Below are 19,846 nucleotides of genomic sequence, written 5' to 3'. Positions count from 1 at the left end.
TTCTACACCTTCATTTGAGTCCAGCTGTGTTTGATTATACTGATTGGACTTGATTAGGAAAGCCACACACCTGTCTATATAAGACCTTACAGCTCACAGTGCATGTCAGAACAAATGAGAATCATGAGGTCAAAGGAACTGCCTGAAGAGCTCAGAGACAGAATTGTGGCAAGGCACAGATCTGGCCAAGGTTACAAAAAAATTTCTGCTGCACTTAAGGTTCCTAGGGGGACAGTGGCCTCCATAATCCTTAAATGGAAGACGTTTGGGACGAGGGGCCAGAACCCTTCCTAGAGCTGGCCGCATTCCGGCCAAACAGTTTTGAGCTATCTTTTAAGACTAGGGGAAAAGAGCCTTGGTGAGAGAGGTAAAGAAGAACCCAAAGATCACTGTGGCTGAGCTCCAGAGATGCAGTCGGGAGATGGGAGAAAGTTGTAGAAAGTCAACCATCACTGCGGCCCTCCACCAGTCGGGGCTTTATGGCAGAGTGGCCCGACGGAAGCCTCTCCTCAGTGCAAGACACATGAAAGCCCGCATGGAGTTTGCTAAAAAAAAAAAACACCTGAAGGATTCCAAGATGGTGAGAAATAAGATTCTCTGGTCTGATGAGACCAAGATAGAACTTTTTGGCCTTAATTCTAAGCGGTATGTGTGGAGAAAACCAGGCACTGCTCGTCACCTGTCCAATACAGTCCCAACAGTGAAGCATGGTGGTGGCAGCATCATGCTGTGGGGGTGTTTTTCAGCTGCAGGGACAGAACAACTGGTTGCAATTGAGGGAAAGATGAATGCGGCCAAGTACAGGGATATCCTGGATGAAAACCTTCTCCAGAGTGCTCAGGACCTCAGACTGGGCCGAAGGTTTACCTTCCAACAAGACAATGACCCTAAGCACACAGCTAAAATAACGAAGGAGTGGCTTCACAACAACTCCGTGACTGTTCCTGAATGGCCCAGCCAGAGCCCTGACTTAAACCCAATTGAGCATCTCTGGAGAGACCTAAAAATGGCTGTCCACCAACGTTTACCATCCAACCTGACAGAACTGGAGAGGATCTGCAAGGAGGAATGGCAGAGGATCCCCAAATCCAGGTGTGAAAAACTTGTTGCATCTTTCCCAAAAAGACTCATGGCTGTATTAGATCAAAAGGGTGCTTATACTAAATACTGAGCAAAGGGTCTGAATACTTAGGACCATGTGATATTTCAGTTTTTCTTTTTTAATAAATCTGCAAAAATGTCAACAATTCTGTGTTTTTCTGTCAATATGGGGTGCTGTGTGTACATTAATGAGGAAAGAAATGAACTTAAATGATTTTAGCAAATGGCTGCAATATAACAAAGAGTGAAAAATTTAAGGGGGTCTGAATACTTTCCGAACACACTGTATATATATATATATATATATATATATTCTTGTTTTATTGTTCATAATTAATAGATTGAAGAATTCTAAGAAGGCTGATGTCGAATTTTTAAAAAATTAAGGAGGGAGAGGGTAGTAAATGACGTCCCGGGTTGCTAAAGACCCGAGGTATGCATTTAAGGGTTAATATCTATTATATTATTTTAATATGTATTTTCTATACAATATTCATTTACACCATCACTTTAATAATGCAAAGGAGAGCAAGTAGAAAATGCATGTGGAGAGTCATAATGCACAGCCAGCACCAAATGGACAGAACAGCAAAACTAACTGAACTGAAAGACCAGTTGACCCCTAGTACATAGAGTATGTGTTACTGCATTAAAAAAAAAGTTTAACTATTTTAACTATTTTCTTAAAAACAGCTATGGTTCGAAACACAAGCACAAACTGAAGTTGCTCCATCCAGCTCATCCCCTGAGTACTCAGATGATTTATCAAATTCAAGCAGTTAAAATGACCAAAACACGCCTCTAGTTTCCTCCCATGTGCTTGTACTCAGACGTTTCATCGGCAAGGGAAATACGGCTGTTTGTTCAAGTAGTGCGATCAACGAAAGATAAAAGAGTGCGGATATCAATAGAGGACAGACATCAGCACGACCAGCCTGCAGAATGGCTCACAAAGGCTCTAACCTGCATGTTTATTCCCTCGAATGGAAAAGTAAACACCATTTTATCAGCTGCAGCCAATGACGCAGCTACAAGCAGTGGTCCTCGGGATTTGCCAGTGCTGTTTCATGATATGCTGAATTGTGGGTAACATTACAACTGGCTTTCTGTTTCTAATTTGCAATACCCCCCGTGCTTTCCCCCCCACGCTGCTGCAAGAGTGTGACCCAACATGAATAGTGCACGTCCAAAAAGACCATATGCCATTACTTCCATGTGAGCAGTCAAGGGACATTATTTAGTAATATCAGGGAATGTTTCTCCACATCAGCTACTCTTTTTTTACACAATATTTTCTATTGCGTATGAGGGTCCCTCGTTGACTAAACTGTTCTTTGCCACTGGGATTTAAAGAAACTGCACAATCTAGGTCAAAGTGTGTGCTTGACCTGGCTAGAATCACAAACTGTGAAAAATAACCATTCTACGTAGGTATTTACAACAAGTAAAATTGTGAATATCTCGAATGGTTTTATTTGTCTATTAGGTTAAAGATTTGTCATTAGACTTACAGCATATGTGAATGAGTTCAAGCAGTCTATTTAAGTGAACTGATTCAAAACTCATGTTTTCATGATTCTTTTGCATCAACACACAAAATCGTTTAAACGTGTTTCTGCTGTATAAACACGTAATTGTTTCTGTTATAATGTTCCAGCTTGTCTTGATAAGTGTCATAACTTAAGTAACCATCAGAGACAATAGTTCAAATATTCTAAATTTGTATTCTGTGCATGTGTGTCTATGTGTGCAAGGTATGTTTATGTGTAGTGGTATGGGTGTATGTTTGCAATACGCTAGAAAGGTAGACAAGTACTTCTGTTTGTGTCAATAACACCATAAGAGCCCTTAGAACTGTGTACAGTGTTTTATTGACATTACCTTTCTTGCAGATCAATAGTGGGTCATTGCAAATGCCAAAGAAGATGACAGCTAGCTGCTGGACGATCTGTCTGTTTCTGCTGGGATCTGCCACAGAGGTGAAAGATTATTTGCTGTATCATTTTTATAAACATGCATAAGATTTCTGTAGTTTTAAAATATAGAATGCTGCAGTGATAATGTATTTTTGTAAGCCAACCCAGAAATAAGCATCACCCTGGTTCCATTGACAAAACCCAACAGGATTTTTTCATTAGCTTTCAGAATATTGCAGAAAATAAGCTCTGTGACCAATTAAAGTTTCATCATGATAATCTTCACAAATGAATGTCCATCACTTAGCTTCCAGCTACTCTTTCAGTCTTTATTTTAAAAACATGGTAACACTTTAGGTACTTTAGTTAACATTAGCTAACTACTTTAGTTAACATGACCTAAAAATGAACAACACTTCTACAGCATTTATTAATCTTAACCTCTTTGGCATATTTTGGATTTTTGGATTTGGGCATACCTGAATTTAAAAGAGCTTCCCACTCACATACATTGCAGTAAATTAATAAAAACGGTCTCATTTCACAGACACCCCCTCCCCTCCCCCCCTCCCTAAATTTTAACACGTGCCTGGAATAATTCATATTTTTTATTGTATATTTTTTTATACTTTAATGATAAACACAAGTAAAGAAAAAAAAATTAGATTTTTTTTTACTAAGTTTTTATTTGAAAGTCTGTTATTTAATGTTCAGCATTTACTAATGCATTTTTAAAATAAAAAATTACAATGCAACAGATATCATATATATATGATGATATATATTTTTTATTTTAAAAATGCATTAAACACACGCACACACACATATACACACACATATACACACACACATATACACACACACATACATTATATATTGCCATTGTGTATATGTGTGTGTGTGTATATATATATATATATATATATATATATATATATATATATATAAATAATGGCAACACTTTACAATAAGTTGTCATTTGTTAACATTAGCTAATGTATTCACTAACATGAATGAACAATGAAAAATTCCTTTTTTACACTATTTATTAATCTTTGTCAGTGTTAGTTAATAAAAATAGTTGTTCATTATTTGTTCATGTTAGTTCACAGTGCAACCAATGTTAACAAACACAACTTGTGATTTTAATAATGCATTAGTGAATGCTTAAATTATCATTAACTAAGGTTAATAAACGCTGTAGAAGTATTGTTCATTCTTAGTCCATGTTAACTAATGTAGTTACCTAATGTTAATTATTGAACCTTATTGTAAAGTGTTACCAGTAAAACCATAATAAACATTTTAGTTACATGAAGTAAAAATACAATACAACTTTTTTTTTATAAATAACACTTTTTTTAGTTTATAGATGTACTAACATGACTAAAATGAAAATAAAAAATTAGAAACTATACCGACATTTATAAAAAAATAAAATAAAAAAAAATACTAAAAATTATATAAACTATTTTACAAATTACAATGAAACAGATTACATTTCTGTTCTGTATATCATGCATTTAACCAATAACCCATCCAATAAAGCTAACTCATTTCCGAGTTTTGGCCTACAAAAAAACATGATCTCCTAATTACAATATAGAGTAATGACTTTAATGGGTAATTGTCTCATTATGGTACATTATGTATAAATGAAGCAGCTGCTTAAGTACATTTCAGTGAGATTAGTACAAAATATAGTAGGTAGCAACTTTAAAAAGTAAATATACATGTGTTTAACTTACATTTACATCCAAAGTGACTATATGTTTTTTTTTAATCTGTCCTATATATATAGTATATATAGTGTCTATATTTAAAGAACAACCACATAAGGCAGTATTTTAAATTTACACTACCCTCCAAAAGTTTGGAAACACACTAGAAAATTGGGTTATTGGACAATATTTGCATGAATCCTTTTTAATTTGCGATTAATTTTGCACTGATAAGGGACAACACAAACTACGAAAACATTTTATTACATAAAAAGTTTATACATAGAAAAAAACGTAAATTTTCGATTCATCAAAATATCCACCATTAGCAGCTATTACAGCTCTGCATAACCTGGGCCTAAATTCACTGTATTCAAAACTTAATTGGCAATCAATTGTTGAAGCTATTAAGGTGTGCTGACCCAGAAATCTTTTAAAAACCTGTGCCAAGTTTAAACCAGTAACCAGGCATCACAGCTGGCAAAGGGGCATGTCTGACTTTGACATGTATATATTGCCATTATTATGCAATGAAAATGAAAATTATTATTGCTGGTTCTAAATGATAATGTCAAGTTACTTTAATGTATTCGCTCCAAAAAATGATAAGGATTTATGCTGATATTGTCCAAAACCACACTTTGCCAGGGGTGTTTCCAAACTTTTGGAGGGAAGTGTACTTGCATCATACATTTAATGAAAAAATGAAATGAAAGCTTAAAGGGATAGTTCACCCAGAAATGAAAACTCTGTCATTAATTAATTACTTACCTTCATGCCATTCCAAACCCATGACCTTTGTTTCTCTTCGTAACACAAATTAAGATATTTTAGATGAAATCCGAGAGCTCGATAGACAAGGGTCCTACCATGATCAAGGCACAGAAACGTAGTAAGGACATCGTTAAAACAGTCCATGTGACATCAGTGGTTCAAATGTAAGTTTATGAAGCTATAGGAATACTTTTTGTGTGCAAAGAAAACAAAGAGGGTCAGAGAGCTCACAGATTTCATCAAAAATATCTTAATCTTTGTTCTGAAGATAAACAAAGGTCTTACAGGTTTGGAACGACATGAAGGTAAGGAGTTAATGACAGAATTTTCTTTTTTTGGGTGAACTATCCCTTTAAGATGATTACTTGTAAAATCTGCCTGTTCTCAGACATTATTTTCCTAATGTCTCTGTTGTTTGTAGTTCATTGTTCTAGCCAGTCCTGAGGTAAACGAAAGCCAGCAACTACATCCTCAAAATGTGTACCATGACATCGGAGTTACCAGAAACAAGATTGTGACGGCACAGTTCGAGTGCTATCAGAAGATCATGAAGGACACCAGTCAAGACAGAAGAGGTAGACACTTTGCATATAATGTTTTTACAAGACAGAGATCAAGCTGTATTATTCTGTATCCTGTGTATATCAATGTTAAAGCATGCAAATACAGGTTTAATGCTACTGGTGACAGAAATTACACATCAGCCACTTCAAGCCAGTTCAATCTAGCCATATTACTGTTTTGTATTCGTACAAGCACTCTAGCGCAAATGTGTCATGCTAAATTTATAATATATAACAATAATAATTCAAGTCAATTTTCAATAAACCTCTCATGGAGTATACATTGCTAGCTGTGACCGTAGTTTTTGTCATCCTGTCTAATTAGTACAGCAAGAACACACAAAGCCTCAGGTGGCTCATATTCATTCTGTTAGGAAGAGTATATTTGGCCCCATTGGGTGGCAGGACAGCTGTGAAATATTAGCTCTGTTCCAAAACCTAGTAGACTTCCTACTTAGCATCCTAAATAAGACACAACAATTGCTGATTTGGAACGTTTCCCATAGGCTGCAGCGCACCTATAGCTCACGGGGGACTAGGTTTTTGAACAGGCTCATAAAACTAAGAATAGTCATAACGAAAATAACAGGAAGTTAGTTTCCCAGTCTCCATAGAAACTAATAAATGTTTTGGGCTTTTTTGTCTTCATATAGTTGGCCCCGTGTGCAATAGGACGTGGGATGGATGGTTGTGTTGGGATGACACCGAGGCCGGTGTCACTTCTGAGCAACACTGCCCGGACTATTTCCAGGACTTTGACCCTACAGGTGAATATTAGAGCTCAGTGCAAGGTTCCTTTCACCTATACTTTACTTTTCTAGCCACCTACCTAATACGTCATTGTCAGTTTTTTTCGCTCTATTACCCCTCGCTGTCAAATCATGCTAAATCCATAGGCTAAATGGCTATTAAAACTTTGATAAGACTTATTTTCTGCCTTGAAGTAAGATAAGGTGAATGGATGAGCATATTTACAATATTAAAGACATTTTCCAGGTTTAATAAATTTTGCAGAAAAGGTATTAATTACTGTAATAATTTCTACCTTCAATCTTAAAAAGGGCTTAGAATAAATATTATTTGAGCTATTATTATGGTCTAATTTTTACAACAATAGAAAAAAAAACACATGCAGAGGAGCATGAAAACAAACAAACAAATAGCTATTATTTATATTATTTAAAACAATTTTAACAATTTAACCACATATACCACCAAAATATACAGAACCAAACAACAGAAGAAAAATACATGAAGAACAAAGCAAGGGTACAGCAAAAACATAATATTTTACTATTTTAAATAACTGTTTTCTATTTGAATATACTTTAAAAAGTAATTTATTCCTGTGATTTCACAGCTGAATTTTTGGCATCATTACTCCAGTCACATGATCCTTTAGAAATCATTCTAACATTCTGATTTGCTGCAAACAAAAAAAACAATTATTATTATTATTATTATGTTGAAAACAGTGGAGTACTTTTTTTTTCAGGTTTCTTTGATGAATAGAAATAGAAATCTTTTGTAACATTATAAATGTTTATTGTCACTTTTGATCAATTTAAAGCATCTTTGTTAAATAAAGTATTAATTAAGTATTAATTTCTATAATATCTTTCCAAAAAAAAAATATATATATAAAATATATAAAATATATATGAAAGCAGTTATTTTAAATGGTAAAAATATTTCACAATATTACTGCTTTTTGGCTGTATTTTGGATCAAATAAATGCAGGCTTGGTGAGCAGAAGAGAATTTTTCAAAAAAAAAAAACAATCTTACGGTTAAAAAAACTTTTGACTGTGTACATAAAAAATGAATGTATAAGACAAAAACAAAACAAAAATATTAAAATGAATAAATAAAGCACAACACAAATACAAAACAGGAGTATCATGACATCATATCTTAAACTGTTTCTAAGAGAAGCAAATATTATCAAGATGTCTGGACTCCATATTGATGCTTCTCTTAGTAACACATTTTGGTTTACTTCTGTTTCTTTGCAGAAATGGTCACCAAAATATGTACGGAAAGCGGGCAGTGGTTCTCGCATCCTGAGAGTAATCGCACATGGACGAATTTCACCAGATGTAATTTGCACACTAGTGAAGGACGCAGGGTATGAGCATGAACACTGTAAACACTTGAGATGAATATAAACACCCATCTGAATTGGCTTGCAACATAAACACTTCATGACTGTATTGTTTGTGTGATTGCAGACCGCAATGAATTTGTTCTACTTGGCGCTAATAGGTCACGGGCTCTCTTTAACATCTTTGTTCATCTCGCTAGGCATATTCTTTCATTTCAAGTAAGTGCAATTGTCTCTTTCAATACTGTATTTATGTTTTAACACATCGTCACAATTATCTTATCATTTCGCTCTTTTTTTGTGCTTATAGGAGTTTGAGCTGCCAGAGAATCACCCTGCACAAAAACCTTTTCTTTTCATTTGTATTAAACTCTATCATCACGATCATTTGGTTAACAGCAGTGGCAAACAACCAAGAGCTGGTTCAGGAAAACCCAGTAAGTAGTGTGAATATACATAAATACCGTAAAATATTGTTGCTTTACTCACACTTTTTTTTATTTTACAGTTCTGGCTTTTTTCTTCACAAGTGCAACTTTACAGTTTACATCTTGCAGTTCTAACTTTATTTATTTATTTATTTACTTATTTATTTATTTGGAATTCAAAGTTTACATTTTGCAATTCTAACATTTTTTTCTTTTTACTGACTTTGAGTTTACGTCTTGCAATTCTAACTGTATTTATTTATTTATTTATTAGGACTTCTGAGTTTACATCTTGCAATTATAACTTTATTTATTTATTATTTATTCATTTGGAATTCAGAGTATACATCTTGCAATTCCAACTGTATTTATTTATTTATTTATTTGGAATTCAGAGTTTGCATCTTGCAATTTTAACTGTATTTATTTATTTATTCATTTGGAATTCAGAGTCTTGCAATTCTAACATTTTTTTTTCTTTTTACTGACTTTCTGAGTTTACATCTTGCAGTTCTAACTTTATTCATTTATTTATTTATTAGGACTTCAGAATTTACATCTTGCAGTTCTAGCTTTATTTATTTCTGTTCTTGGAATTCAGAGTTTACATCTTGCTATTCTAACTTTATTTATTTATTTATTTATTCATTCCTACATTCATTTTTTTGGAATTCAGAGTTTACATCTTGCAATTCAATTTTTTTTTTTTACTGACTTTCTGAATTTACATCTTGCAATTCTACCTTTATTTATTTATTTATTAGGACTTCTGAGTTTACATCTTGCAATTCTAACCTTATTTATGTATTTATTTATTCATTCATTCATTCATTTGGAATTCAGAGTTTACATTTTGCAATTCTAACTTTATTTATTTATTATTTATTTATTCATTTAGAATTCAGAGTTTACATCTTGCAGTTCTAGCTTTATTTATTTATTTTTTTGGAATTCAGAGTTTACATCTTGCAATTCTAACATTTCTTTTTTCTTTTTACTGACTTTCTGAGTTTACATCTTGCAATTCTAACTTTATTTTTATTCTTTTTTCCCCCGGAATTCTGAGTTCACATCTTGCAGTTCTAACTTTAATTATTTATGTATTTATTTATTTATTTATTTATTTATTTAGACTCCTGAGTTTACGCCTTGCAATTCTATTGTTTCGTTTCCACCACAGAATAAGGAATACTAATTGCGACTTTTTAATCTCACAATTTTTCTCACAATTGCAACTTTGCGAATTAAGAATCTCTCACAATTCAGACATTCTGATTGCAATTCCAATTCTGAATTCTGATTGCAAGAAAAAAGTCAGAATTGTGAGATAAAAACTCAGAATTGCAAGGAAAAATGTCAAAATTGTGAAATGAAGTCACAAATACTTTTTTTTTTTTTTTTTTTTTTTTTTTTTTTATCCTGTGGCATAAATAAGTTTCCCTACAAACCTGTGCGCTTATTTTTTTCTGTGGAAATCAAAATAATTTTTTGAATAATAATTTATATTTAGGTTATAAGTTATAGAGCAAAATGGTGAATAATTAGGACAGTACTTTCATTTTTCTTTGATCATTTAAAGGCATTACAGCATGTTACCTCATCTTCCTCAAATGTTCATTTTGCTTCCATTCAGATCAGCTGCAAAGTATCACAATTTATCCATCTGTACATCTTTGGATGCAACTACTTCTGGATGCTTTGCGAAGGGATTTACTTGCACACACTCATTGTTGTGGCAGTTTTTGCTGAAAAACAGCATTTAATGTGGTATTACCTTCTTGGATGGGGTGAGTTTTTGAATATTTATAAAGCAATTTATTTACAGCATTAATTGCATAAACTAAATCTGGCCTCTAAATCTCACAGGTTTCCCACTTATACCCGCTACAATACATGCCGTAGCCAGAAGTTATTACTACAATGATAAGTGAGTATACTTGTTCTGTAGCTTTAAGAAAAAATTATATTATTATTGCTAATGTAAGATATCATAGTGAGACTCGTTTTTGTAATTTATAAGCTACACTGAAAAAATCTTAGCTTTAGCTTTCTTACCTAAATTCATGTTATTGTACAAAACAATACTCTTGTTTAAGGATCAGTATCAAACATTCGGCTAATCCTTTCCTTCCTAATCCGCAGTTGTTGGATCAGCTCAAGTACTTCTCTTCTATACATTATTCATGGTCCTATCTGCGCAGCACTGCTGGTAAGGCATCTGGATGTTTTTGTCCTCTTTGTTTCCAAACACATCTTTTTGTACAACATTAATTATAATCTTTCTGTATTTTTGTGCAAATTACATCCAGAATTTATTTTCGAGTAGCCGAGCACAATGTTTATGTGTATCGGTACAGCAAAAAGAACACTAGGATTCTAAAGCGGTTTGAAGTTACCTACATCATACAGAAACTCTCTTCTGACATCTGCCATCCAGCTGGGATCTTTTTGTTTTGCCCATTTATCTTGCCTGTCCTTTCAGGTAAATTTGTTCTTTCTGCTGAACATCGTTCGAGTTCTCATCACCAAACTGAAAGTGACGCACCAAGCAGAGTCTAGTCTGTATATGAAAGCGGTCCGCGCCACCCTCATTCTGGTTCCACTGCTGGGAATCCAGTACGTTCTCCTCCCATACAAACCCGGGGAACGTGTTTCTGCCGAAATCTACGACTATGTCATGCATATCCTAATGCATTATCAGGTAAGCTGTCAGATCAGTTTACGGTCACTCTTGAAGTAAAAGCTTACCCAAAATGAACATTTTGCCGCATTAATGGCTAAAATATAATTTTAATTAAAAATAGTCATGTATATTCTGTATTGCATTTTTTAAAATATACATTTGGGATTATTATTGTCTATATAGTTTTTAATTTATTTTTAATTTTAGACAATTTTGTATCAAGTTAAACTAAATGAAAAATGTTACCTTGGCACCTAGCTAAAATATATATATATATATATATATATATATATATATATATATATATATATGTTTTACATACAAGTTCAAGGTTAATTTCAGGTTTTCCATAGTTTTATTTTTACATAACTATAAATGTAATATTTTACTATTTGCTAAATTTAAAAAAAATACAGAAGCTACTGAATAAAAAATAAAAAAGGTTATTGCACCTTTTTATCTCAGAATTCTGACTTTTTTTCAGAATTGCGTGATACAAGCTCACATTTGCGAGAAATAATGTCAGAATTGCGAACTTGCAATAAAAACTTGCTATCGTGAGTTATAAAGTCCAATTTTGAGAGGAAAAATAAACGATGTTATCAGAATTACGAGATATCTCACGATTCTGACCAAATAACTTTTTGGTCAGGTGCAATTGCATCTTATAAAGTCAGAATTGTGAGATATAAACTTGCAATTCTGAGAAATAAAAAGTCACAATTATTGCATCAGGGTTTCTGCAGGTTTTATGAGGGTAAATTTAAGACTTTAAGACCTTTTTAAGAAAAAACTAAAAACAATACAGCAATATGTTCCCTAAGTATAGTTCGAGTTTTACTTTCACTTTCAAATTAGCAGCAATTCAGTGTCTAGCAATTGTTTGTTTTTAGGTTGCTTCAGTTTCCCTCTTTTCCTCGCTTTCCTTCGGTAAAAGCCCCATGCACATTTTACTTTCACTTTCAAATTAGTAGCAATTCGGCGTCAAGCAGTTGTTTGTTTTTGGTTTGTTTGAGTTTTTCCTCTTTTCTTCACTTTCCTTCAGTTTTAAGTAGTTTGTAAAAGCGTCTTGCGCATTTTACTTTCACTTTTAAATTAGCGCCGTTAACGTAACTTAATGAACTTTTATTAACAAAATGAATAATAATACACCATGTTATATGCCTAATATAAAATAATAACTTATACAGTTTAAATAGATATACAAAACTGAAAATCAGTAAACACTGCGTAACCAAATAAATAATAAACTTTTATAAACGTTATAAGAACGATTATTAGCAAAACGAATAAAAAAGCTTAAAGCACGACATACACCTTGCACGCCTAATATAAAATCTTTTTTTTTTTTTTTTTTACAAATTTTAAATAAATAAAAATCAGCAAACACTGTGGAACCAAATAAATATGAAACTTCCACTATCACCTTAGATAAATGGCAGAATTCAACAGGCTTTTCAAAATCCAAAATATTTTTAAAACAGGGGCTTTTGCATTTCTCTTCTGCCAAAGTCTTGTCTTTTTCACCTTTCTCTTCTGGTCAGTCTGCTCGACTTACTTCGCCTGATAAATGAAATCTGATCTGTAATGCGACTGTCGTTTGGCACACTGCATTGAGCAGCCACATTCAGTTTTAATTGTACTGTCAGTTCTCTAACTGAACTAAATGATTTTTATTACTATAAAAAAATCTAAACGACAAGTTCTTCTTTTTCTGCTCTGATTTAAGGCCCTAATTGATGGAAAAATGATTTAAGACTTAAGACTTTTTTAAGATCCGCAGAAACCTTGTGCATCTTTATTTCTGACTTTATTTCTCAAAATTGCAAGTTTATATCACGCAGTTCTAAGAAAAAAGTCAGAATTGCGAGAACTCTAAAATATATCACTCTGAAATATAACACGCAATTGTGAGTTTATATCAGAATTCTGACATTGTATCTTATTATATATATTTATATATTTATATCTCACAATTCTGAGAAAAAAGTCAGAATTGTGAGATTGCAAGAAATTGCAATTGCAAGAAAAAAAATGTCACAATTACCTTTTTTATTTTTTATTCAGTGCTAGAACCGGGCTTCTATAAAATACTATTACTGTGAAATAAACCTTATTATTTATGGTCATTACAGCCTCCCTGAAATAGTTCTATGAGTTCCAAAATGAACATTTTGCCACATTAATGGCTAAAATATAATTGTAATGAAAAATAATCAGGTATATTGTACATTACACTTTTTGTAAACAGTATGCTGTTTTTCTCCTGTTCTAAACAAAAGTCTTTTCCAGTGCAAGTCATTATTTACAGTTATTCTTCATCTCAGTTAAAAAAAAATAACTGCAAATAACACAAGGCACAACCTTTTTTTGGGGTGAACCAATTATTTACAAATGCAATTGTTAGGATCAGGTCACTTGCCTCCTAAAAGTCTGACTCGTGAACATTTATTTTGAGATGGGTAGGTGTTCAGCAGCAAGAAAATAATCATTTGTAGTCTGTTGTGAAGAAAACAGCAAAGTGAGAAGGCTTGGACAGCTGGTACCGCTAGACCTAGCTGAATCGGCACAATGAATAATGCAACAAAACAGGCTTGTCATCCCAGATGACTCTCTGTGCACATCAAGAGCACTCGCTCTGGCAAAATGTGTCAAAACACAAGGGAGAACAGTACTCAACACCATCCGAGAAACGATTAGTGAAGAAGCTGCGATATATGAGATTACAGTTTAGCAGTGCAAGATAGCAGTTTATGCTGATTTACTGCTGACGTGCATTTCTGATTTTGTTTTTAAGGGACTTCTGGTGGCCACGATCTTCTGCTTTTTTAACGGTGAGGTAAGTGTTTATCCAGCTCAAATGAAAAATTTCCTGTTTATCTGCAAGGAATTATGGATTGTGCAACATCCTTTTCCTTGAAAGCAAAGCTCAGATATGGAGATTCTGTACTGGCTGTTTAAATCCTACAAACATTGGCAGATGTCCACATGTACCAATACGAGATGCCTGACTCAGAGGGAACCTGTCCAAAACATTTTGTTTTGCACTGAGCTGTTTTAGAGGCACTGTGGTAATGAGGAATGCAGAAGCCATTATGGATAATATTATCAGTCCAACAGTTAATGCAGCCTATATGTTTAAACAGATGGCTGGTCAATATGATGAAATGTATAATGAAAATCAAATATATACGATGGTACACTACATGTAACTATAAATGTTATAATATGTTTTGAGTTTTGTTGCAGTGCTGTTTTAGCTCTAATGCCAGACATAATTTGTCATTAACAAACTCTTAAATTAGCTATTGGTTTGAATTTCTGAGAAAATAATCAAATTAGATTTATTTTAATTAAAATATGCATTACCATATGGTTATTTAAACAACATCCAGTGTTATTTCTGTATCATATATATATATATATATATATATATATATATATATATATATATATATATACACATACATACATATATACACATATATATATATACATATATATATATACACATATATATATACACATATATATATATATATATACATATATATATATATATATACATATATATATATATATATATATATATATACATATATATATATATATATATATATATATATATATATATATATATATATATATATATATATATATATATATATATATATATATATATACATATATATATATATATATATACATATATATATATATATACATATATACATATATACATATATATATACATATATACATATATACATACATATATACATATATATATATATATATATATATATATATATATATATATACATACATACATATATATACATATATATGAGATACTATTATAGATTTTTATTATGAATTTGAATTAGTTTTTGTTTTATACTTTATTTTAATTTTAGATTGATGTTTTTGCCATTATTATTATTATTATTATTATTGTCTATATAGTTTTTAATTTAATTTCAGTTTTAGTTTCAGGCAATTTTGTATCAAGTTAAACTAAATGAAAAATGTAACCTTGGCACCTAGCAAAACAAAAAAAACAACAACTTCAAGGTGAATTTTAGGTTTTCCATAGTTTTATTGTATTATTTGCTAAATTTCCAAATAATATGGAAACCACTGAATTAAAAAAAAAAAAGTTATTGCAACTTTTTATCTCACATGTCTGAACTGTTTTCTCAGAATTGCAAATGGGGATTGCATGATGTAAACTCACAATTGTGAGAAATAAAGTCATAATTGCGAAATAAAAACTTGCAATTAAGACTTTTTTTTTCCCCCCTCACAGAATTGCTTGAAGTAAACTCGCAGTCCAGGTTATTTTCTCGCAATTCTGACTTTTTTCTTAGAATTGTGAGATATAAACTCGCAACTGTGAGTTATAAAGAGGAAAAATAACAGATTTTCTCAGAATTACAAGTTTATGTCTCAGAATTCTGACCTAATAACTCGCAATTGTATCTTATAAAGTCGGAATTGCGAGATGTAAACTCACAATTATGAGAAATAAAAATTCACAATTACTGCATCTTTATTTCTGACTTTATTTCTCAGAATTACAAGAACTGTGAGACAAACTCTGAAATATAACACTCACATATAATACGCAGTTGTGAGTTTATATCATGCAGTTCTGAGATTTTTTTGAGTGAGTTTATTTCTCTCAATTCTGAGAAAAAAGTCAGAGATGCAAACTCGAAATTGCAAGAAAAAGTCAAAATTGTAAAATAAAAAGTCACAATTACCTTTTCTATTTTTTATTCAGTGCCAGAAACGGGCTTCCTATGAAAAAAAATCTTATTTATAGTCATTACAGGCTCCCTGAAATGTTTTTTTTTTAAACTGAAAATTGTAAATTGTTCAAGAAGATAATGGATAATTCATTCTGCGTGTCTAGTGATTTCTGTTGACTAAGCGGATCATCTATCCATACTTTCCTCAGGTCCAGGCTGTTTTGAGAAGGCACTGGAACCAGTACCGCATACAGTTTGGGAGCATCATACAGTCTGATGGTCTGAGATCTGCATCGTACACCACGTCCTCCATTACAGAGGTGCAGGGCTGTTACAGCATTGACGGCCACACAGAACACTTGAATGGCAAAAACTATCATGACATTGACAACATCAACTTAAAACCAGAGAACCCCTTTGCCTGATGCCACTGAATGTGGCAGTATGCCGCTTAAGAAAAAAAAAAATATAATAAACTGTTGACTACAGCGACAGCTGTCACATGGCTGACTTGGACCTTTTTACCCCATAATTCACTGCTCATACTCTCTGAAGGGTGGAGAAAAGGCATTTCTCCTAGAATTTACACTGAAAACATTTTACTACCTTCATTTAATGTTAAATGGACAAATATAAGCATTACTGGCCTTGTCTTTGTACTTTGCAGTATTTTAGTTGGCTCGACTGCAGTGCGCAGTGGAACTGTGTAAATATTTAGCTTTTTTTTCTTTTAATATTTTTTTTTTTTTTTCAGATTTCATGTGTAATGCACTTCTTTGTCTTATATTTGTCCCTGTGATAAAAAATATATATATATGAACTGTATATCTAATCAAAATCATGACCACACTGAGAAATGTATATTTTTACTAAAAAACAAAATTATATGTAGTTGAAACACAAAAATTGAAAAGTGCCCAAAAGCCAATGCCACTTTTCTCATTTATAATAATGATTTAATAATTTTAATGCAAATCTGTTCTTTTCCTATGCAGACAATATTACAGCCAATATAGACAATTGTTGTCTTTGTTAATCTGGACAAGAACTAACTTGAAACTTTGAAGATTTATAATTTTTAGTATACTCAAGTTTGGATTCAAATACATCCGTTAACCTGATAGCACACGTACGTCACAAAGACGTCTATTTCACATCTGCAAGATGTATTTTTTTTTTAATGTTTGCTCATCTGCAATACGTCTATTGGACGTCTCCTATCAGATGTCAAATAGACGTCTATTAGATGTCTTTAAGATGTTTATGATTTAGAATGCACGTAAAACTGACATCTGAAAGACGTCTGTCAGACGTTTGTACACAGCAGATGCTTTCCAGATCAAGAGATCTTTAACAGACATCTTGCAGACGTACGTGTGCTATCTAGGTATTTGACACAAATCACAAACATAATCATTCATAAACACCTGACCCCTAAAAATGACACTGGAGATTGGACCACAATTTATGTAACATTTCTAGGTTTAGTAAGAACTTACAGTACGAAAACAAGCTTACCACTTTAAGATATATTTCACAAATTACATGCTTATTTTCCACAAATTAATTTATATGACACATGCCACATTTTCAAGGTTTTGACTTCATATTTCTTGTAGTGCTCTCTCTTCATGTATACGTTTCTTTTAATATGTGGCTTTTGTAAAATAAGGTACAATAACCCGCTACCTAGTGTTACTCTGCAACTTTTCCTTTAACATAGCAAAAGTGGAGTTTTTCGAGATACCGCTCTCTTGTGTCAAAAGCAGGGATTCCTTTCACCCACTCTACCTAAATTCAATTACATTCCATATGATTTGAATAATGTGCCCATTGTTTATTTCCTTTAAATGTCACAGCGTTAGCAAAACTCACTCCATTTTAGACTTCTCTGACAATCAACAAGATTTCATAATGCTTTAAGGAATAGTTCACCCAAAAATGAAAATTGTCTTGGTTTACTCACCTTCATGTCGTTCCAAACTCGTACTGTATGTAGACTCAGAGTATTTCCAATGAATCTCATGCTTCTCTTTCCAATAATAGCTTATAGTGGCCACATCTGTCAAAACAACATCATAAATGTATTATAAATGCAACCCATATCTGACTCATGCATTATATTCTAAGCTTTCAGAAAGCATAAAAGATTTAAATTTCAATCTGTTCGCTTTACATGACAAATAGATTAAATTGCAAACCATTATTCACTGTGAGTTAAATTATTATTTTGCATCGGTGATGTTTTCACAAATATATGAAAAGCTCCCAGATCCGGTTGCATTTGTTTTTTTGTGTGAACTATTCAATTAATTCCAGCTTTTGTCTGTATGCATATTTAAACAAAATTGTTGGCAATGCTACAAATGCGGGAATATGCTTGTATTAATTATGTAAATAATATATTCTTAGCTGTAATCACATTTGAATATTTTATAGGGGTGTGCATATCATCGCTTTGTACCGCTGATGTGATTTGTGTGCATTTCTTCCACCCTGAACAGGAACGTAACTCATTCTGGGTTTGGAACGAATCAGTATTAATATTGCAAACCACAGCACTTCACAGCATGTAAACAAATGCCAATCAAACATCCACTGTATCATTTCATCAGGTTTTCATCATCAGACTCGACGCAATATTCTTTTTCTTGAATGTCATTCAGTTTTAATGAATGTGTGCCAATTACTGTTGCTCATAATGCTTTGTGATGTTTTTTCGTTGTGTTGTTAGTTATACTTTGTGTGTTTCAGTGAAAACAAAACAATTGCTGCAGGGCGGTTTCATACGTTTCATACACATATTTGCTTGTCGTATTTAAGGTTGTACTTTGTGTGAAAGTAAGTTTTGCTTTCCGAGTTATCAGAATAGTTGTATTGTGTATATGCTGCACTTAAATTCAACCACTTCTAATGTTCTTTTCTGTATGAATGTAATTTGTCTCGTTCTCTTGAGGTGTATTCGTGTAACATTTATTTCATAAAATGTGGGCAGTGTTGCAATCATGTGTATTGTATTATTCTGTAATTATAGTTGATTATTTCAAGTGTCCAGTTTGCATGTTAATGTGTGTTTCATTAAAAGCACTGGGGTGGAGATGGGAAGTTAATCAAAACATGAAAGCACATCAAAGGTTCCACTATTCACACTGCAGAGGATTGAAGTCAATTTACTTAAATTCCAAGGGCAATCTAATGACGTCCTCTCACAAAGTCATGCTCGGCATCAAACGTGCCCTTTAGTCGAGTGAATTTTTAATAAGTTGGCTTAGGAACACGGACACACAATGAGGAACAAGAACGACTTTTCTCTATAAAAGCTAAAGCCAATCCGTCTAGATGACCACTGCTAGAGAAAAATCTAACAACTATAATGTTACATTTCAATCAATAAAATATCTTATTGCCTATAAAAAAGAAAAACAGTATCTGGTTATATAGGCAAGGATTTTACTGGAAAATGAAAATGTCCTCAGGCCATCCAAGAGGTAGATTAGTTTGTTTCTTCATCAGAACAGATTTTGAGAAATTTAGCATTACATCACTTGCTTACTAATTGATCCTCTGCACCGAATGGGTGTCATCAGAATGAGAGTCCAAACAGCTGATAAAATATCACATCATCATAATCCACAAGACTCCAGTCCATCAATTAACATCTTGGGAAGTGAAAAGGTGCGCGTTTATAATAAACAAATCCATGAAGTCTGTTTAAACCGTCGCTCCTGTTCAAAATACCAAGCTGAAATTACTAAAATAACCGCTGCAAAAGTTTGAGAACCCTTGGTTTTTAATACTGTGT

At 32.6% G+C, this 19,846-nt stretch overlaps 1 protein-coding gene and 1 long non-coding RNA gene across 2 annotated transcripts in view; one reads left to right on the top strand and one right to left on the bottom strand.

Annotated features, from left to right (window-relative positions):
• Window positions 1-3,071, bottom strand: part of LOC127170423 (uncharacterized) — a 71,663-nt gene extending 68,592 nt beyond the window's left edge. The window contains exon 1 of the long non-coding RNA XR_007828368.1: window positions 2,983-3,071. This is a non-coding gene — a long non-coding RNA (uncharacterized LOC127170423). The remainder of the gene's footprint in view (window positions 1-2,982) is intronic.
• Window positions 1-19,098, top strand: part of calcrla (calcitonin receptor-like a) — a 36,059-nt gene extending 16,961 nt beyond the window's left edge. The window contains exons 2-13 of the mRNA XM_051118305.1: window positions 2,994-3,080; window positions 5,934-6,087; window positions 6,729-6,842; window positions 8,091-8,203; window positions 8,307-8,398; window positions 8,490-8,616; window positions 10,241-10,394; window positions 10,474-10,534; window positions 10,750-10,816; window positions 11,090-11,308; window positions 14,088-14,129; window positions 16,254-19,098. Coding sequence (XP_050974262.1) covers window positions 3,015-3,080; window positions 5,934-6,087; window positions 6,729-6,842; window positions 8,091-8,203; window positions 8,307-8,398; window positions 8,490-8,616; window positions 10,241-10,394; window positions 10,474-10,534; window positions 10,750-10,816; window positions 11,090-11,308; window positions 14,088-14,129; window positions 16,254-16,469 — 1,425 coding nt within the window. The 5' untranslated portion in view covers window positions 2,994-3,014 and the 3' untranslated portion in view covers window positions 16,470-19,098. The remainder of the gene's footprint in view (window positions 1-2,993; window positions 3,081-5,933; window positions 6,088-6,728; window positions 6,843-8,090; window positions 8,204-8,306; window positions 8,399-8,489; window positions 8,617-10,240; window positions 10,395-10,473; window positions 10,535-10,749; window positions 10,817-11,089; window positions 11,309-14,087; window positions 14,130-16,253) is intronic.
• The last annotated feature ends 748 nt before the right edge of the window (window positions 19,099-19,846 follow it).

The sequence above is a fragment of the Labeo rohita genome, chromosome 9 (assembly GCF_022985175.1).
Source record: "Labeo rohita strain BAU-BD-2019 chromosome 9, IGBB_LRoh.1.0, whole genome shotgun sequence".
Classification (NCBI taxonomy): domain Eukaryota; kingdom Metazoa; phylum Chordata; class Actinopteri; order Cypriniformes; family Cyprinidae; genus Labeo; species Labeo rohita.
Note: the sequence above shows the minus strand (reverse complement) of the source record. Positions and strands in the feature narration are given on the sequence as shown.